The sequence below is a fragment of the Vombatus ursinus genome, unplaced genomic scaffold (genome assembly GCF_900497805.2).
Source record: "Vombatus ursinus unplaced genomic scaffold, bare-nosed wombat genome assembly UNPS02007284.1, whole genome shotgun sequence".
Lineage (NCBI taxonomy): Eukaryota > Metazoa > Chordata > Mammalia > Diprotodontia > Vombatidae > Vombatus > Vombatus ursinus.
This window is the reverse complement of record NW_020947062.1, coordinates 16,592,346-16,613,261: the sequence shown is the minus strand read 5'-3', so window position 1 is coordinate 16,613,261 and position 20,916 is coordinate 16,592,346. Positions and strand designations below refer to the sequence as shown.

At 40.5% G+C, this 20,916-nt stretch overlaps 1 protein-coding gene across 2 annotated transcripts in view; it reads left to right on the top strand.

Annotated features, from left to right (window-relative positions):
* The window catches only part of LOC114033647 (solute carrier family 22 member 5-like), a 56,818-nt gene extending 36,490 nt beyond the window's left edge, over positions 1 to 20,328 (top strand). The window contains exons 3-11 of one of the 2 annotated variants that reach the window (XM_027849277.1): positions 557 to 711; positions 1,965 to 2,136; positions 3,520 to 3,646; positions 8,093 to 8,193; positions 14,561 to 14,775; positions 16,322 to 16,504; positions 18,797 to 18,932; positions 19,637 to 19,775; positions 19,903 to 19,989. In XM_027849277.1, coding sequence (XP_027705078.1) covers positions 557 to 711; positions 1,965 to 2,136; positions 3,520 to 3,646; positions 8,093 to 8,193; positions 14,561 to 14,775; positions 16,322 to 16,504; positions 18,797 to 18,932; positions 19,637 to 19,748 — 1,201 coding nt within the window. In that variant the 3' untranslated portion in view covers positions 19,749 to 19,775; positions 19,903 to 19,989. Of the gene's footprint in view, positions 1 to 556; positions 712 to 1,964; positions 2,137 to 3,519; positions 3,647 to 8,092; positions 8,194 to 14,560; positions 14,776 to 16,321; positions 16,505 to 18,796; positions 18,933 to 19,636; positions 19,776 to 19,902 lie in introns of both variants that reach the window. The other variant, XM_027849278.1, reaches the window with a different exon arrangement.
* Positions 20,329 to 20,916: the final 588 nt, after the last annotated feature.

Here is a 20,916-nt window from a genome sequence, read left to right as displayed (position 1 = left end):
CTAATATTCAACCTCTCTTTATCTCCTGGCTTAATCAATGATTTAGAGGAAGGCATAGATGGCATGCTTATCAATTTTTCAGATGATGCAAAATTACCAGGGACAGATTGCTAACATGCTAACAGAGACAGGATCTACAAGATCTCAGCAGGCCAGAACAATGGACCAAATCAAATATGATGATTTTTAATATGCATGCATGTAAAGTCTTTACACTTGGGTTTTAAAACAACAATAGAGAGAAAGGATGTGGTTAGACAACAGTTACATGAAAAAAAAACCCTCCAGGTTTTAGTGCATTGTAAGCAAGCTCATGATGTGAAATTGCAGCCAAAAAAACTAATGTGACCTTAGGCCAAGCTTGGGATCCTTCTCACCCATCCATTAGCAGAATGGTAAAATCAGATTGCCTGGCACTTGTGCTTCCAAGTTTTGCTTTCCCATGGCTTTAAGGAAGGGCTTCATTCCCATAGAAAAAGTCTCCACTTCCTTTCAGTAGATGTGTTGTTCTCACGATGTCATTCCCTTGTCAACATACTTTCTCTCTTTCTCTAAGGTTTGGCCGAAAGAATGTTCTCTTTGTGACGATGGGGATGCAGACGGGATTTAGCCTTCTACAAGTCTTCTCAACAAGCTATGAGATGTTCACAGTGCTCTTTGTCATTGTCGGCATGGGACAGATCTCTAACTATGTAGCTGCTTTTGTTCTTGGTATGGCAATCTCAGCTGAGCTGAGTACCTGTTGTGTGTCTCATTCACATCCCATCCTTTATATTCCCCATGACATCCCTTGTGTTCCTCACCCATGGGCTCATTCCTGACTAGAAGGCTTCAGTGGATCCTATTTACAAATAGGAAAACTCAGTCAATAAGTGTTTATTTAGTGTCTACTGCATGCCAGGCACTGTGCGAAGTGCTGGGGATAAAAAAGAAGCAAAATGGGAGCCAGTAATTACTTTGTCCAAGATGAGCTAATGGAAGAGCCAAAGTCAGAATTGTTTTCTAATCCTCTGAGCCCCACTGTTGCCTTGATCTCAAAAACAACTGGACATCTACATCTTTTTCTTGTTGGGCCTTTTAAAGCAGAGATCTAGTAAAAACCTAGCCAATAAGGCAGTTTTCACCAATTCCTGGCACTTAATGTGGCCTATGGAAGAGGAATGTTGTTTGATCTTTGGGACTGCATGAAATAAGGGCACTGTTTTCCAAGGAGAAGGTTGTAATCAATGATCTTTTCAAAACAGAAATTGCTCCCTCCCAGAGAAAGGCAGAAACTACTTAAAAGAAAATGTTTGTAGGAAAGGAGTTTTATTAATATGGGCTTATAATTCCTATCCAATTATTTAATTAAAATTGCAAGCAGGGTCAGAGAAGACCAGCCAGATCCACAGAAAGGCTTTTGGTTTTTGATATGTCTGTCTAGAAAATCAGAAATTACTGGAGCCAGATCTTCTTTCCTCTCCAAAGTTTTTGTCCCCTGGACCTCTGGCTCCAGGGTCACTGGTCTTTGGGTTCCTTTGGTTTGTACAGTTTTAAGGGAGTTATTTTCTCCTCAGATTTAATCAACAGTATTCCCTCTTGGTTTAATTTCATTATCACTACCTCACCCCCCAACCTTCCCTATGGACCTTTTTAAGTACCTTTCCCTTTCATTGGAACTTAATATCAACTACTAAGAAACACATACCTTACATAACATCATTAGGACTTGACTTTGTATTATTACATTCTCTTCAGGTTGATATGAGGAGAAAGTGAGTGATCATATAAGTGAGCCAGCAGTGGACTCATGCCACTCTTCTGAAATTGTTAATCTAGTTCCTGCCTCATCTTTTACCTTCGTGTTTGTTAGCTAGTCTGAAATATTTTCCAGTCTCTGAAATGAAGACAGTATCATACTGTCGCTATAAACAGCCAAGTTACAATGCTAATGTATGTCCCTCTCTCTTTTTTTTTTTTTTAAGGAACAGAAATTCTGGGCAAATCAGTTCGAATAATATTCTCCACATTGGGAGTTTGCATATTTTATGCAATTGGCTACATGCTCCTGCCACTGGTTGCTTATTTCATTCGAGAATGGAGGATGCTACTGCTGGCCCTAACTCTACCAGGGTTGCTGTGTATTCCACTGTGGTGGTGAGTATGACCTCATTCATGGAGAGACAATTATTGTAGCTGATTGAATTTGGCCATAAAACTAATATGTTCTATAGTTTGCTCCTAAAAAGAAAGGAGAAGGAAATAATTTGGTTACTTCCTAATCAAAGCTTCCAAGAAGAGGAAGCCCATTGATTTTTCAAATTTTTTGAAAGAGGTTATTATTTTGAAAGAGATTATATTTTGAAAGAGAATATAAGAGATATATTCTCTAATATTATTAATTATTTATATTATTATTTTGAAAGAGAATGTTTCTCCTATTATTTCTGAAATAACAAAAAATAAATAATTCAACAATCTAGTGTACAAGGCTATGCTTGGAGCTAGAGTTACAAAAGAAGGAGAAAACACAGTCTCCTCCCTATAGGAATTCTGAGTCTGTTCAGGGAGAAGAAAAAATACTTGGCATATGATATTAAGTGCTAAATTTTGTGATTAAAACTCTTTCAGTGCTAAATATGTGAGGCCTTATGAAAAGTGAGATCACTGAAGGCCAGAGTAATCAGAGAAGACTTCTTGGAAGATGTGAGACTTAGTCTGGGCTCTAAAGGACAGATAGAATTTGTATATCCTGAGGGAGGAGGATGTTCTAAATAAGAACAAAATGAATGCAAAAGCATAAATACAGGAATAGAGTATGATGTGTGGAAGGTCCAGTGAGAAGACTAACCGACTAGAGGAGAAGGCACACATAGTGAGGGGCAGTGGGAAATCATATTGGATAGGTAAGCAGTGAACTTTAAAATTGTATGCGGTTTTCAGGGGTTTTTGGAAAGATCTGCCAAGGCTATTGAACCCGGACTAGGATAATGGCTGTGGGAGAGTGAGAGATGTTCAAGAAATATGTCTAAATTTCCCATTCAGTTTCCAAAGAAATCTGGCTACACCACAAGCCCATTTCTGCCACACATCTTGCTACAGTTAATTAGCCTGATTGACACATGGCCTAAAAAAAATTTCCCCAACTCCTATTGTCCACAAGGTGGCACCAATGTTTTTATGTTGCACTGGTATGATTCAACTATCAGCGGTAGGGTGGTAATTTCAAATGTCACGTTTGGTTTACCCACACCAAAAAAAAAAAAAAAAAAAAAAAGGAAAGGGGGCCAAGTTACCAAACAACCTTTGTGTTTAGATTTTATTGTGGTCTGGCCTATCTTTGAGTAGGGAAAACTCTGGGAACTTAGAATATTCATTCATATATGTTTTTCTGAATAGAGATCTTAGGGTTTGTGCCCTAACCTTGTCCATCAGTATATCAGTGTCACAGTCTGTTTTCCTTGTAGCTTTCTGGTAGTGCTTACCTTGTAATTGTCATGCACTGTAGATTTAGCATGTTTATTAAACTTGCTGCTGCAGGGTCATTCCTGAATCGCCCAGATGGCTCCTGTCTCAGGGAAGATTGAAAGAGGCAGAGGTCATCATCCAGAAGGCTGCAAAAATCAATGGGATTGTTGGGCCATCGATAATATTTGACCCTATGGAGGTAAGTGCTGAAAGAGATATGACAATTTAGTCATGCATCTGCATCAATCTGAGACCATCTATCTCTAGGTGTGTTAACGTGCCAACAGAAGAGAGTATTCTCTGTCCTTAGCAGTGGGAGCAGGGTAGTTTCAGAGAAAGAAGCCTCTGGTGTCAATGAATGGCAGTTTCTTGATCTTCAGGTTAAATTAAGGCTTTGCTGGCAAAATTGGAGATCAAACCTTCATCTGTATTTGCTACTAACTGTTGGAGAAGCAGGTACTGTTCAAGCACAAATTCTCATTCTAACTTTTCACTCAGAAAAAAGTGTTAAATGTTTATTTTATGCAGAGTTAGGGAGGAAGAGGAGAGAAAGAGCTATCAGTCACACTTTCATCCTTATGGGTTGATTTTTTTTTTCTCAAAGCAGGAAGCTGAGCTCCCTGGAAACCAATCATTATTTATTAGGTTATTGATAATAACTCTTTATTGGTAATAAATATTAGGTATTTGACAGCATTTTGCATAGTTTTTATCTATTTGAATTTCTTACTGCTTCAAAGCAGCTAATTGAAGTAGCGGATAGAAAGCTGGACTTGGAGTCATTAAGATTTGGGTTCAAATTGGTCCTGTGACCTAAGTAAATCACTTATTGTCTCAAAGCTTCAGTTTCCTCATCTGTAAAATGAAGGTAATAATAGCGCTTACTTCATAGGGTTGTTGTGTGTATCAAATGAAAGATTATATGTAAATCTCCACTCCTAACTCTCTGGACTTTCTCTTTCATGCCCCCTCAACCTCCACTTCCCCCACCTCCCTTCCCTCTACCTTTTTTTGGCCCAAAACTATAGCAGGGCTATTCTGCCCCCTTGGTCCTACCATCAACCAGAAAAGACCAGGGGTATTTGTTGCTAAGCTATGGCCTGGCTGTATCTTTGGCAGGCTCCCAGGAGCATAGATTTGGGAAACCATGAATGCAGAATAGATCCTAGGAATTCTTCCAGGAAACAGTAAACTTTGTGCTCTAGCAAAGATGTGAAGGACAGCATGGTTAGATATTCTCATCTTCACCACATTCAGAATCCAGGACTGTTGTAATTCTTAAAAGGACCAAGAGGAAAAATGTCCTCCATTTCAAGCAGGAGCTCTGATAACTTCCGTAAACTCATGGGATCATAGATTTAGAGGTGGACAGGTCTTTAGGTGACCTAGTATTTCAGAGCACTAAGGTGCTTCTAGCTAGCTAACAGTCTTCTAACAAACAGTTCCCAGAACTCTGTGTCCCATCCCCCACCCACTTACAATACTCTAGTTTATGTTTTCGCCCTTTCCTTTGCTCCCTGGAGAGGGCCCACAACTAAATACTTCCTCACCCTTTAGCCTAGATATCCTGGCGCTGCAGTAGGAGGGAGGCTTGGAAACACTCACTGATAGCCCCTGATAAATGGAAGAGGAAGGAAGCATAGTCACTGAAATATGTTCAACCAAGGTTCATTTTGGGTGAACCAGAATGTTTGGAGAAAAATTGAGACTATGATCTATCACCCTCCAATAAAAGATTGCTTTGAGGAAAAAAGGGATTTTTCAGTGATTCCCATTAAGTCACAAACTGACCTTTCATTGAACTGCTCACTTAGGGAAAAATCCACCACTCAAAGCCAGGTTTACTTAAGAAGAAACATCAGAATGTTTGGACACGAGCTTGATTAATGGCGACGGCTGCACCAAGTTTGACAGGAAGTGACTCTGGGTGAAGCTTGGGTCAGCTCTCCTGTTTTTCTTTCCAAATTCTTTTTTCCCTTGGACCAGTTCTGTAAACATACAGTGTGAGAACAAATAACAGAAATGCTTCCAAGCAAACAGAACTGGTTTGGGTTCAGTTCAAACATTTATTGAGCACCTACCATATGCAAGGCCTCGGCTAGAAGCTAATAAGGAAAATGGCTTGTTTGTTGTTGTTCATCCTTTATTTTTGAAGAGGACCAGTGACATCACAGGGTGATGTCTTGACTTGGTTGTGAATTGGATTAAGTGAGGCAGAACTGTGCACTCTTCCCCCAAAGGTATCAAAGTCCAGTGGCAAGACAAATGTCAATGCTACTGGGAATGACCCGGGATGCAATGGGTGACCTTGGCCTTTCTGAATTAAGGTCTTTCCCAAATATCAGTTTGTCTGAGCAACACCCATTCAATGATTAAAGGTCAGGTAAGAATTGAGACAAAGAAAAAAAAGGCCTAGTCATTACAAAAATATCTATCTGGAAGGGGAAGACTCAAAGTTTCTGGCCAGAATAGAAAACAGTTGTTATTTACACTCATTCTAAGCCATCAAAACCTAAAGGCTTAGGCTGGAGGCTATTACTGGCCATTCAATGAAAGCCAGAGTGATTTGGGTTTAAAGATGAGGGTATAAGAAAGAAGACAGTGTAAAAGATGGCTTAAAGTTTAACATAAAGAAACCCAACTAAGATCTTGGCAGCTGCTCCCATCACTTCCTGGCAAATAGAGTGAGAAGAAATGGAAGCAGGGTCAAATTTTCTATTCTTGGGCTAAGAGATCCCTCTGGCCTGCAACTTCAGCCATGAAATGAAAGGATGCTTAGTCCTTGGAAAGAAAGCTATGGAAAATCAGGACAGCATACTGAAAAGCAGAGACATCACCTGACCAACAAAGGTCTGTATAGTCAAAGCTATGGTTTTTCCAGTAGCAATGTATGACTGTGAGAATTGGACTATAAGGAAAGCTGAGCATTGCAGAATCAATGCTGTCAAAATATGGTGTTGGAAAAGACTTTTTAGAGTCCCTTGGACAGCAAGAAGTCAGATCAGTCAGTACTTTAAAAAAATTAATTCAGGCTATTTATTGGAAGGTCAAATACTGAAGCTGAAGCTTGAATACTTTGGCAACAAAATAAAAAGATGGGACTCATTGGAAAAGACCCTGATGTTAGGGAAGATTGAAGGCAAAGGGAGAAGAGGATGGTCGAGAATAAGATGGATAGATAGACAGTATCATGGAAACAACAAACGTGAACTTGGACAGACTTCAGAGATAGTAGAGGATAGAAGGGCCTGGAGTGCTGTGGTCCATGGGTTCACCAACTGTTGGACAAGACTGAACAACTACAAGTAGCTCCATGTCAAACACAATGGGCTTTTTTAAAGCCTGTTTTTTCAGAGCTATATTGCAAGAAATCATAAATGAAAACTTCACAGAGCAAAAAGTAAATCATCCCAGCTTTTGAGAAAAAAAAATAATATATAAGAATTAATTTTTTTAATGGCTTGTTTAGCTCAGACACAGAGGAGTGGCGGGACCTGCCCAAAGATTACAATCACTGATGTAGATGTCTTATGGCCCTCCTCTGTCAAATGATGACCTCAAATGTCCCTTACAGCTCTCATAGCCTGAGGATTTAAAGATTCTATTTAACCTGCACTGTGAATTCTTTCAAGGAAGTCAAGGAAATGAGCTGTCAGTTTGTGTTCTTGCTCCAGCTTCATGCCCAACAGGGAATGATTCAGTTCAACAAACTTTTCAGTGTTGTTGAGTTGTTGCAATCATTTCAACCTCTCCATGACCCCATTTCGGGTTTTCTTGGCAAAGATAGTGGAGTGGTTTGCCACTTCCTTCTCCAGCTCATTTTCCAGATGAGGAACTGATGCAAATAGAACTAAGTGACTTGCCCAGGGTCACACAGCTGTAAGTATCTGAAGCCAAATTTGAACTCAGGTCATCATGATTTCAGGCTCAGCACTGTACCACCTAACCTATGGCAAATCATTGTTCTAACACTAGGAGAAAGATAGCATTCAAGTAAGACAGCCCTTGCCCTCATACAGCTTGTATTATAGTTTGGCAAGAAAATATAAAGCAAAGCAAATAACTACAATACAAATAATACATAAAAACATCAAGTAAACAAAATGGTGGATAAGGCTAGGAGAGGGGTCATTACTAAAGGAATCAGAGAAAGCCTCATTCGAGTTGGGCTTTAAAGGATGGCTAGGAATTCAATAAAGTCAGGAGAGTGGGGAGGAAAGAGGAAAGAGAAGGAAGAGGCCATTCCAGGTATAGTACTTAAGCAAAGGCACAAAGATGGAAAAGGTCAGGGATTTTATGGGGGATAATGAACAAGCCCAGTTTGACTGCAACATAGAGTATATGAAGGAGAGTAATGCAAGATAAATTAGAAAGTCAGGGTGGCATCAGATTATGAATGGCCTTAAACTCTAAGCTAAGAAGTAGCTGGCTATCTTAGCATTGTGGTGCAACTTCATAAATATTGCAGGTAGGAAACTTTCCTCCAGTTTTGCCACTGCTAAAGTCTAGGAAGCTCTTCAGAAGACTGGAATCCTCAAGGGGAAAAAAACCCTGTGTTATGAAAAGAATTTGACACCCTGTCCTTTGAAGTCATGCTCGTCTGCTGGCTGAAGTCTCTTCCCTCACTACCCTGTCTTTCCTGCAGTTGCAAGACCTGAATTCCCGCAGGCAGCAGTCCCATAGTATTTTGGACCTACTTCGAACCCAGAATATCCGGATTATCACAATCATGTCTATAATTCTGTGGTGAGTAAGTGTGGTCTCCTTAGTGCTACCAGAACAGCACTAGTGGCTGGATTATCACACTTTAAAATCCCGATTACTTAGAAACAAAAAAGCAGATGGGAATCAAACCAGTAATGTAAATTTGAAGAAAAAAATCAGGTGAAGATGTGAAATGTTAAAGATGCAACATTGTGTAAAGCCTTTCTGTCAAACATAGCTGTACAACCAAGAACGTGGATGCTACGCTGGTTGGTGCATATATGATTCAGTATTGATATTTCTTCATTGTCTATGGTACCTTTTAATAAAATGTAGTTTCCCTGATTTTCTTTTAATTAGGTCTATTTTGCTTTTGCTTTGTCTGAGATCATGACTGCTATCTCTGCCTTTTTTACTTCAGATGAATCATAGTAAATTCTGCTCTAGCCTTTTAATTTAACCCTGTGTGTATCTTTCTGTTTCAAGTGTATTTCTTGTAAACTATATATTGTTAGATTCTGGTTTTGAATCCATTCTGCTGTCTGTTTTATGTGTGAGTTCATCCCATTCACATTCACCGTTATGATTACTGTGTAGTTTCCTCCATCCTATTCTCTTCTACTTATTTTTTTTCTTTTTTACCCCCTCCCCTCCTCAAAAGTATGTTTTGCTTCTGACGACTGCCTCCCTTAATCCTCCCTCCCTCTTATAACTCCTCACCTTTTTCTTATTCTATTCCCTTCTTACTTCCCTGTTGGGTAAGATGAATTCTGTACACAATTGTGTGTGTATATATAGTCTTCCCCTCTTGTACTACAGTTCATATGTTGCCCACAACCCTCCCCCACTTTCCACTCCATTTTGTAAACTTTTCCTTGCATGCCTCTTTTATGAAATAATTTTCACCATTCTTCCTCTCTCTTCAATATTCTCCCACTGCATCTATCTTTTTCACCTTTCTATTCTTCTTTTGAGATCATCCCAACATAATAGACTCACACGTGCCCTCTAAGTAGACTCTTTTTTTTTTGGCAATTGGGGTTAAGTGACTTGCCCAGGGTCACATAGCTAGTAAGTGTCAAGTGTTTGGTCTGAGGCTGGATTTGAACTCAGGTCCTCCTGACTTCAGGGCCGGTGCTCTATCCACTGCACCACCTAGCTGCCCCTAAGTAGACTCCTTCTAACTGCCCTAATGATGGTAAAGTTCTTAGGAGTTCCAAGTACCATCCTCCCATATAGAAATATAAAGTTTCTTATAATTTCTCACTCATGTTTTCCTGGAGTCTTATGTTTAAATGTCAGATTTTCTATTCAGCTCTGGCCTTTTCATCAGGAATGCTTGAAAGTTCTCTATTTTATTAAATATCAATTTTTTTTCTCCTGTAGTCAGTTTTGGTGGGTATATTACTCTTGGTTGCAATCCTAGCTCCTTTGCCTTCCAGAATATCATTCCAAGCCCTCTATTCCTTTAAAGTGGTAGCTGCTAAATCTTGTATAAACCTGACTGTGGCTCTATAATATTTGAATAGTGTTTTTTTTTTTCTAGCTGCTTTCAGTATTTGCTCCTTTACCTGAGAGATCTGGATTTTGGCTATAATATTCCTGGGAGTTTTCATTTTAGGATTTCTTTCAGGAGGTAACTTGTGAATTTGTTCAATTTCTACTTCGCCCTTTGGTTCTAAGATATCTAGGCAGTTTTCCTTTCTAATTTCTTGAAATATGATGTCTAGAGCCTTTTTTTTATCATGGCTTTCAGGTAGTTCAATAATTCTTAAATTGTCTCTTCTCAGTCGATTTTCTAGGTCAGTTGTTTTTCCTAAAATATATTTGACATTTCTTCTTTTTTTTTCAGTATTTTAACTTTGTTTTATTCTTTCTTGATATCTCATGGATTCCTTAGCTTCCAGTTCACCAATTCTAACTTTTAAGTAGTTATTTTCTTCACTGAGCTTTTATATCTCTTTTTCCATTTGGCCAGTTTTAATTTTTAAATAGTTATTTTCTCCACTATTTTTTGTGCCTCTTACCAAGCTTTTGATTCTTTTTTCATAGTTTTCTTGCATTTCTCATTCCTTTTCCCAATTTTTTCTCTACCACTCTCACCTGATTTTTAAAATCATTTTTGCTCTTTTTTAACATCTCTTTCTTTAGATTTTTCTAGGAATCCTTGTTGGACTTGTTCCAATCTGCTTTTTTTTTTCTTTGAGGCTTTGCCTATAAATGTTTTCAGGTCATTGTCTTCTTCTAAGTTTGAGTCTCAAGTTTCCATGTCATCATAGTAGCTTTTTATGGTCAGGTTCTTTTTTGTTGTTGTTGTTTCCTCATTTCCAGCCTTCTTCTTGACTTTGGATTTTATGTTGTGTTGGGCGCTGTTCACCTTGGGGTGTGCATTGGGGGGAAGTTGAAATGACTGGCCTGAGCTTCTGTCTTTTATGTTCTTTTGATGCTTTTGCAACTAGGTCTGAGGGCCTTTAAGTTTTCAGTGCTTTCAATGTGGTATGATCCAGGGAAAACTCTGGTCACTGCTGTCTGATCCATTGTGACCCAGAAATAGATAATGGATGACAAAGCTGCCATTCCTGCTCCCGATGCTGGTGCAGGGGTCCCCTGGGATATCTTTCTAAGTAAATGTTCAATTTCCTTATGGTCCCTAGGTGCTGGTCTGCTCCCCACTACTGCTACCACTGACACAACCAGTTGCTGCCACATTCCTGACCACCTCCCACCCCAGTGTCCACTGACCTCTCCTTCTGACTTCCTAAGTTGCCCTGGGCTGGAAAAATGACTCACTGTGACTTATAATTGGCTTTCTTGCCCAGAATTTGGTTTGGAACATTTTTTTTGGTTGTTATGGAGGAGGAGTGTTAGGAGACCTTGGCAAAAATGCAGGATTCACTCCAATATCTTGACTCCACCTCCCAAATACCTCTCTCCATAAAGCTCTTTAATCTTCATAGTGAGAGACAAGAATAGTAAAGGTAAAAATGATTCCCCCTAAGAACCAGAACTGAAGAAACAAACACAGTGAAGAGAAGTGACCAGAAGATTCCCCCGGTTACCCCAAATCCTGAGGCAGGCACAGAGCCAAGTTCCTCTCAGTTTATGGATTCCAAAATAGGATTCTGCCTCAGCTCCACATAAATAGTGGTTATGGGAGTACAGATAAAGACCCATAAAGAAAACAATATCCCTTTCTCCTAGCCTTCTTGACTTCAGAAAATAGTGGATATGGAGGTGCCATATCCTGCATGTTGGTGTGGCTGGTAATCACATATCTGGAAACAGTGACTACTTTAGAAGATGGAAGCAGGATAGACTCATAGACTCTTCTCTCTGGGATGTCTGGGAAAGGACTCTATGGAGTCAAGGGAGTAAATTAGACTGTCTCCTTTAAGTCTATTCTAGTCAGAGGGTTTAAGACCAAGTTCCTGAGGACAAGGTCTGTCAGCTTTTCTAAATCACTCTCTATAGCACACAGGGCCATAGACAACGAGGTTATTAACAGAAACTATTAAATAATAGTAATGGTAAGGATGAACCTTATCTCCAGGTCCTTATTAAATTTTTTGATGTTCAATTGTGTCTAACTCTTTGTGACCCTATTTGGGGTTTTCTTGGCAAAGACATGGGAATGGTTTGCCATTTCCTTCTCCAGCTCATTTTACAGATGATGAAACTGAGGCAGACAGGGTTAAGTGACTTGCCCAGGTTCATACAGCTAGTAAGAGTCTGAGGCATCCTGGGTCCAGGCCTGGCACTTTTATCCACTGTGCCACTTAGCTACTCCTTATTATATACCCTTCCTTATATATAGGATAATATGTTTAGAAGCGTCTAGGTGATGGGGGAAGAAAGATCCTAATATACTTAACTACATGGTCTTCATTGTTATTCACAAAACTCCTAATGACGGGACCAAGGAACTTTAACAACCAAATAATCTTCAATACCTTAGGTAAGAAGGGGGAAAATGCTATTGAAGACTATATCCCCAAAGTAAGAAAAGTCACCTTTTCCTGCCTCTAAGGGAGAGGTATAGTGGCTGGAGTGCTGGAATTGGAGTCAAGAAGATAGGTACCAATCCTGTCTCAGAGAGAAAGACAGGCAGACAGACGCTGAATCACAGCATGTGTGCTCTGTGGAGCTACTCTAAGAAGAAATCTGGGCATGTCATGTTAGGGATTAGGGGTGTCTGTGAGACATTCATTTCTAAAGAAAAGCACAGGCTTCTTTAATGCCAGTATCTCTACATGAAACAACAAGGATCCCAGCCACACTAAGAACTTCCAGGCTACAGTGAATCACTCAGTGGTTCCCTACAATTCTTCTCCTTTCACTGAGACTTCTAGGTGTCGAAGAATACTTTTTAAAAGTAGATGTGTAGAGGTTTCAACATGCAAAACAACCCAAAAAATCCTGCCCAGGACACGGTTAGCCTCAGAGCATACCTGACACACCCTGACTCAGCACAGCCTTGCTCTCAGACTCTAAATGCTGGTCACTTGTTACCATGAACTAAACACCTCCTGTGTGCAGGCCTCAGCCTGTGAATGGGAAGAGTGATCTGGAGCCAATGAAGGTATAATATTTCTATCCAGTTAACCTTGGGGTGTGCAGTCCAGCAGGTCCCCTGGGACTTGGTGTGAGTGAGACTGCATGTGTGGGAATGGGGCTGAGGGTATTCCCATCATCCTGTGTCCCAGCGCTCCTTATCTGAATATCAGTATTCAGAGGGCATGATTTAATTAAAATAAGATTAAAAAATGAACCTCCCAGTAAGATTCCCCATCTGAGTGGCAAGTTTCTGAGTTACGTGTAATCTCTGCAAGGGAAAAAAATGTGTAAAAGGTTGGAGGTTGGGAGGAACCACAGAAGAAATATTAAACGTGGGTTGGAGTTGAGATCGGAATGATTATGTACCAGGGAGGTCTCAAGGTGGGGTGGAGGGGGACAGTGACAGTGATAAGTGGCTCCTCCATTTTTTTTTGAAGGCCTTAATTCTAGTGAAGGCAAATCATTCTGCTAATAATAACTGCCATTTATATAGTTCTTCAAGAGTGTTTAACATAGATTCTCTTATTTGATCTTCAGTCAATGAACATTTATTAAGCACTTGCTGTGTGCCAGGCACTGTGCACAAGATATAAAGAAAGTCAAAATACTGTTTATGTTCTCAAGGAGCTCACAGCCTGAAGTAGGGTAAGAGGAGGACAACATGTAAAGAGATGAGCTGTATATAGGATAAAAAGGAAATCCTCAGCAGAGGGAAGGTACAAAAATTAAGAGAGATCAGAAAAGGCTTCCTGTAGGAGATGAGATTTTGTTGGGACTTGAAGGAAGCCAGGGATGCCAGGAGGAAGAGATGAGAAGGGAGAGCTTTCCAGGCTTGGGGGCAAAGTTGGAGGGTCTTGCGTGTGGAACAACAAGGAGGCCAGTCACTGGATCAGAGGGTAGGTAGGGGTAGAGTTGTGGGGGGTGGAGGAGAGAAGATGTAAGAATTCAGAAAAGGAAAGGCCCTGTCTATAGAGAGCTGACTAGTCTGTAATCTCATCAGTTTTTTTGCTTTTGTTTTTGTTTTTGTGGCTGCAGTCGGGGGTTGGGGTGGTAACATCTATCAGTACCTTTCTCCTCTTTCATCTGACCTAGTTCTGTGACTAATTGTGTGACTTGAGTCACTTCATCTCTCTGGACCTCAGTTTCCTCAACTGTGAAGTAAAAGGGTTGGAGTAGATGAATTCTAAGGTCACTTCCAGCTCTAACCTTCCATGATTCTAACATTAATCTCTCATCAATTTTCATCCTGTTCATTGGATCTGATATTTCTTCACTCATAGTACTTAATTATTCTCCAGGGTGTTTTTGCTTCCTTAAACTGTTTAACATTCATTATAAATCTGCCCTTATAAAAGTCCCTTTTGTACTTTTCTCTAGTGGGCAGAGGATCCAGGGCCTTCCCCTCCTCTGTGTGTCTGGTTTGTGGTTTTTGATATGAATGGCAAAGTGCTTTTGTGAATCATAGAGGGGAGGGAGGGGGATGGACTATGAAGCAGATTGGAAATTATTCCTTTTCTTCATGGGCATCAGCGATACTTCATTTTCTGTACTAAATCATCTGAAGGTGGTGTGAGGCAGAATGTTTGCAGGGGTAACTATTCCTAGCTAGACAAAGTTTGTCTGTAGCTTCCTCCTCAGCAAGTTTACTCAGGAAGTTTTCTTTTAGAGTGGCGATAGATCAACGGACTGCAATCCTCTATCCTCTCCTTCTGCTTCTTGCAATAATCAAATCACAAAAGATTCCCTTCCATGAGGATCAGAGGCTGGCCACAGATGTAAAATCACATTGTGCGGTGGGGTGAGGAGTGGTCTTTCTAGCTTTGTTTTTCCCTTAACTATCCCCATTTCTTAACAGGATGACCATATCAGTGGGCTACTTTGGCCTTTCACTTGACACTCCAAACTTACATGGGGATAACTACTTGAACTGCTTCCTCTCTGGCATGATCGAGGTCCCTGCGTACGTTATTGCTTGGCTGCTCTTACAGAACCTGCCCCGGCGGTATTCCATGTCAGCTTCCCTTTTCCTGGGTGGCAGTGTTCTTCTCTTCATACAACTAGTGCCCCCAGGTGAGGGCTTTGTGGGTCATGCTTTTTGTTTTCTCTGCACGCCCTTGTAGATAAATGACTCCCCTCCCACACTAGTATAGGAGATAAAATCAAATGTCAATGCCTTCTAGTTGATCTGACATTACTGGCTGAGGACCATGGATATGCAGTTCTCTATAAGACTGGGGTATTACTTGAAATCAGGATTCAGTGAAGGGGCTCCAGCCCCGAGTCCCGAGTGGGTGAGAAATTTTCTAGGACACTTTGGCATTGTTTCCTCTCCAGAAGAGAAAGGAGAGCTATTACTGTTCCATTTTCCCCACCATGAGTCCTATGCTTAATGAGCCCAATCACTGTTAAAAAACCCTTTTTTCTTGCAGACATTGACATTGCCTTGATTATGGCCAACACATCTGACTCTCGGGTGAGAAATATTTCTGGGTAGAGAGAAAGGAAAGCTTGCAAAGTAGGAATTATTTCCTACTATGCCTATAACCATATTGATACCACAGGCAGGAACAAATGTCCCATATCATCATAGTCCCATCCTGTCCTGTACTGAACTGCAGTATCATTTCCCAGTGTTAAGGGAGCCACAGCAACATAGGAATTGAGGACAAAACCTGACACCAGGTACCCTTGAGTGAGTAGCCTTTCCTAGTCCCATATTTTTAGGACAGAGCTGTGACCTGATCCAGGACCTAAGAGGTCTTCATTTATTCAGGCCAAGTTCTGGCCACAGTTCACTCAAAGGAACAGAAGGTATGATGAGCAGAAATAGTTCAAAATAGAAATATTACTAAACTGCTCACAGGCTCCAGGGCCACCAAACTCTATCAAAAATCTGCCAACAGATCACTTATAACAGGGAAAGTCGTAAGCTACATGCAAATGCTGATGTGAGTAGGCATCCTTAAAGAACTTCAGGAGATGCTGACTCCGAGGTGGCATTGACATGTCACTGACTGAAACTAGTATCCACAGGAACAATGGGATGGATCTGAAGAAATCTGCCTTGGGAAATACAGGGTGGGGTAAATGAAGAAAAGAGTACCCATTGGGGGGACATCCTCCCCAGGCAGCTAAAAACACCCTAAAATAAATCCCAATGGGTGCAACACAGGGCCCAATCTCCATACTTTAGAAGCAAATTCACAGTGGGAATGTTTGGAAACCGGGCTCAAGAACTATCCAGTATAGGTTATCATAGAGTCAAATATAACAACCATTATGTTATTATAGAGCCAAAATTTTGGTTCTTGAAAGGACCTCTGCAGTATTCTTTCAGTATATAAGCTGAGGCTCTCAGTTTCTTGGTGACACTGTTCTGATGGTGGTCAGCACATGCACCATGTACACTAGGGTTTCTAGGTGGATCAGGACCTTGGGCACAACTCTCCTTTTGCGCTAGGAAGTTACATAAACTGACAAAGAAATGGAGAGGTCTTCACTGTTAAGGGAAAAATCTTCAGGCAAGGAGGAATGGATCAGGGTGATGTGGCAGGCAGGGTACTTGCTCCAAACCTCACTGAAGGGTGGTCTTCCTGCCCGTGCTTTGTCTCCCCAGACTTATACCTCTTGTCGAATGGCTTGGTGATGATCGGGAAGTTTGGGATCACCTGTGCTTTTGCCATGGTGTACGTGTACACAGCTGAGCTCTATCCCACAGTGGTCAGGAACATGGGTGTGGGAGCCAGTTCCATGGCATCACGACTGGGCAGCATCTTGTCTCCTTACTTTGTTTACCTCGGTAAGTCATTGTGGACAGTGTGCAGCCTGAACAAAAGGGATATACCAGTCATATTCTTAAGCTAACGTGGTAGAGTTTAACATAAGATTTGAACACACTGGTTTGGCTTTCCCTGACACGCATAGTCCTTGGTTTCTCTATGAAGTTACTCTATGAAAAGCTAAGTACAAGGCCATTCGAGGTGGGCACTTAAATTCTGTTCAGAGGTAAAACATGATCTCCAAGGACCCTTCCAGCTCTGACAATTTTTGTGATTCTACCACATGGTGTCTCTGGGTAATCATAAAGCATAACTCATGGGTTAGTGGTAAAAAGGTATGTGTGCTGATTGTAAAGATGGTAGTTACTTTGCTTTCTTTCTTTTTTTTTAATAGTATTTTTCCCCAATTACATGTCAAGACAATTTTTAGCATTCATTTTTACAAGATTTTGAGTTCCAAATTTTTCTCCCTCCCTCTCCTCCCCTCTTCTTAAAGTGGTAGGTAATTTGATATAGGTTATACATGTGCTATCATGTAAAACATATTTCCATATTAGTCACATTTGTGAAAGAAGAAACAGATCAAAAGGAAGAAAACCAAGAAAAAAAATAAAGTAAGTGAACAAGTATGCTTTGATTTGCATTTGGAGTTCATCAGTTCTTTATCTAGATGTGGATAGCATTTTCCATCATGAGTCCTTTGTACTTGTCTTGGATCACTGTGTTGCTGAGAAGAGCTGAGTCATTCATAGTTGATCATCACTCAATCTGACTGATACTGCATATAATGTTTTCCTGGTTCTGTTCATTTCACTTTGCATCAGTTCATATAAGTCTTTCCAGGTTTTTCTGAAATCTATCTGTTCATCATTTCTTATTGCCCAATAGTATTCCATTATACTCAGTTACCACAGCTTGTTTAGCCATTCCCCAACTGATGGGTATCCCCTCCATTTTGAATATTTTGCCACCATGAAAAGGGCTAATACAAATATTTTTGTACATGTAGGTCCTTTTCCCTCTTTGGGATGCAGACCTAGTAAGTGGTATTTTTGGATCAAAGGGTATGCACAGTTTGGTTGCCCTTTGGGCAGAGCTCCAAATTGTTCTCCAGAATGGTTGGATCTGTTCACAACTCCACCAACAATGCATTAGTGTCCCCCAATTTTTGCACATTTTCTCCAACATTTATCATTTTCCTTTTTAGTCATATTAACCAATCTGATGGGTGTAAAGTGGTATCTCAGAGTTGTTTTAATTTGCATTTCTCTAATCAAAAGTAATTTAGAGCACTTCTTCATGTGCCTATAGGTAGCTTTGATTTCTTCATCTGAAAACTGCCTGTTCATATCCTTTAACCATTTATCAATTGGGGAATGGCTTGTATTCTTATAAATTTGACTCAGTTCTCTGTATATTTGAGAAATGAGGCCTTTATCAGAAACACTTGCTGTAAAGAGGTACTTACTTTTCAGATGAGAAAACAGCCAAGGGCTCATATGGGGTTATTTATTATTTTTGCCTTAGCTCCTTCCATCTGCATTTCTCCCACAGAAGTATTCGTTTGAGATCCTGAGAATAAAAGAGCTATATGAAAATGCACATTTTATTAGATTCATAGAGTTAATAAACATCCAAGCTAGAACTAGGACTCCTCTCTCCCGACTTCAAGTTCAGTGCTTTTACCACTTGGCTACTTTTCTTAATTTGATGATCTTATTGTAGCCATTGTCTGCTCTGGAGTAGAGAAATATTACTTCTCAGCCAGGGACAGTCACACTTACCCAGCTGTGACCCCTGTCTTTGGACCTAGACTATGCTGCCTTTGAGCACTTGCAATTCTTTATGCAAAGGCTATGTGGCTCCAACAAGTGGAAACTCACCTCATTTAGCATAAAGTTACATAGACAGTTTGGGGCCTATCTGTGGGGCTGGTCTAGTCAGGTTATTTCTACTGGGTTGATGCAATAGTTGTCTTGAAGTATGACAGTGGGAAACATGCAGAAACAACACCAAGTGTTTTGGCCCTCAGTGACATCTTGATTAACTGCAGTCAGTCCAAGAGGCTACTGTCCTCAGCCCATTGGCTTTTACTTTTGTAAGTCAGTGCACTGCTCGGGCAATGCTGGGCTGATAGGCAAATTGTGAGAGCTGGTAAGGAGAAGCAAGGAGGGGATAGGGGAGGGGAGATGAGTAGGAGAGGGGATTGAAAGGCTACCCCAGTAAGTATTAGGACTAAATGACAATGCAACCAGATTATGGTGCACTGAAGGTCAACCCCATCATAATCATCCAGATCTTTTGTATCTTAGGTTCCTATGACCGGTTCCTGCCCTACATCCTCATGGGGAGCCTAACTGTACTGACAGCCATCCTTACCTTGTTCTTCCCAGAGAGCTTTGGGATCCCTCTTCCAGATACCATTGATCAGATGCTGAGGGTCAAAGGGTAAGAAACTTCTTCTCTACAATCCTATAATATTTCTTTTAAGATCCTATATTTCTTCTTGATTCAGTTAACCCTCACAGTTGGCATGCTCCCTGACTGTTCCATTCAGACACCACAGAATTCAGGACATCCTGTGGATTTGTATGTAGTGTAAAGGAACAGTTTATTTCCTTGGAGCAGCCCGAAGTAAAAATAGAAAAGCCCAACAAGTTCTCCATTCAGTGCCTACCAGGGGAAAGCAGGTCCAGTGATCTTGCTATCAGTAAGTAAACATTTATTAAGCACCTACTATGTATAAGGCACTGTACTAAGCACTGGGGATACAAAAAAAAAGTCAAAACACAGCCACTGCTCAGAGTCAAATGGAGGAGACAACATGCAAACAACTATATACAAACTCTGTGTGTTGTGCGTGTCCAGAAACACACAAACACACACACACACGTTAAACAGGAGATAGACAGCAGAGGGAAGACACTAGAATTAAGGGGGATCAGGAAAGGTTTTCTGTAGGAGGTGCAATTTTATCTGGCACTTGAAGAATGCCAGAAGGTAAATTGGAGGATAGAGAGTATTCTAGGCATGGGGGATGGCCAGTGAAGAAGCCGAGAAATGCTTTCTGAGTGGAAGTGTGAGAAGGGTAGGGATGTGGGGGTGGGGGAGGTGGTGAAATAATTCAGCCTTTGGTGTGTTAAATATTGCAGGTGTTCCCAGAATATATCTTCCTGTCTGATCCTGCCCAACACTGTCTCTGTACATGTCTCCACGGAAACAAGAGCTTTAGTACATTGCAAACAATGGGAAGAACAATCATAATAGGATATGGTTTTTCCTTTTCCCTTGGTGAAGTTCTACCCTTTTTAAAATACTTTCTAATATATATTTTAAATGCTATGATTAGAATAGATATATCTGATAGAGGCTGGCTTTACACATTTCTTACTAAATTTAATTTGCCATTTTTTTGTAGAATAAAATACAGACAAACTCCCAGCAGCAGCAGCGACTCAAGAATATTAAAAGAAGGTGAAGAGAGACACACAGTCCTTAAAACGACAGCCTTTTAGTGAAGCCTATATTCTATAAGAAGCTGAAGAAGACCTTCCTGTAAGGGCTTTTGAGAGCACTAAGTGTCCTGGGGTATTAAACATCCTGGTATTTATTACATTGAACCCATTCCACCCTTATTTGTTGAGTGGGCACATAGACACTGTCCTTAAGAGAAATCAAGACCAGGTTGCTTTCAATACCATAATGACTTGGTTTCTCATAAGTAGTTCAATACCTACTAGAATTAATGGGTATTTGAAGTGGGTATGGGGGTGATGTAATAAATTTATGGAGTAATTTGAGATTCTCTGAAAAAGGCCACTAATAAAATTGGATGTTTATTTTTCTTCCTTCCTTCATTTGCTGGGGGGATGGCAATTTTGCTTGTCTTGTTTTCCTGTGTTCCTCAGGAATGCTTAACCAGACTTGTTGCCCCAGGGCTGAAGAAAGGATGGGGGCTGGGAAAACTTAAATGTAGTTAGGGTGGAAATGGATTTTATTATATAGAATGTCACCATCCATGCAGTAATTTGCTAGCAGAATTTCTTTAATCACTCAGCACAGCTACTGGGTGATCAGTTGGGCTCAAAGGATTGGGCTTGTCCAGGCACCCATGTTAAAAAAAATAAAATATTACAAATCTGCACTTCTTCCATTGTTAGATAAGTCAAACCTTCAGTGCTGCTCCAAGATCATAGGTTATTGTTGTTGCTGTTGTTGTTTTCCTAGTAGTTTGAAGGAAACACAGAATTAGGGAATGTGTGGGGGAGGCTAGGGATTGAAAATAGGTTAATATATGTTTACTCAAAGTCTTGAGATTTTTCTGGCAGAGTGCGGAGGGGAGGGACCTTCTCTTTAAATCATTTACCCTTCAAATTATATTTGGAAAACGGGGCTAATTGGGCCCTAAGTTTTTGCCATCTGTGCCCAGCTG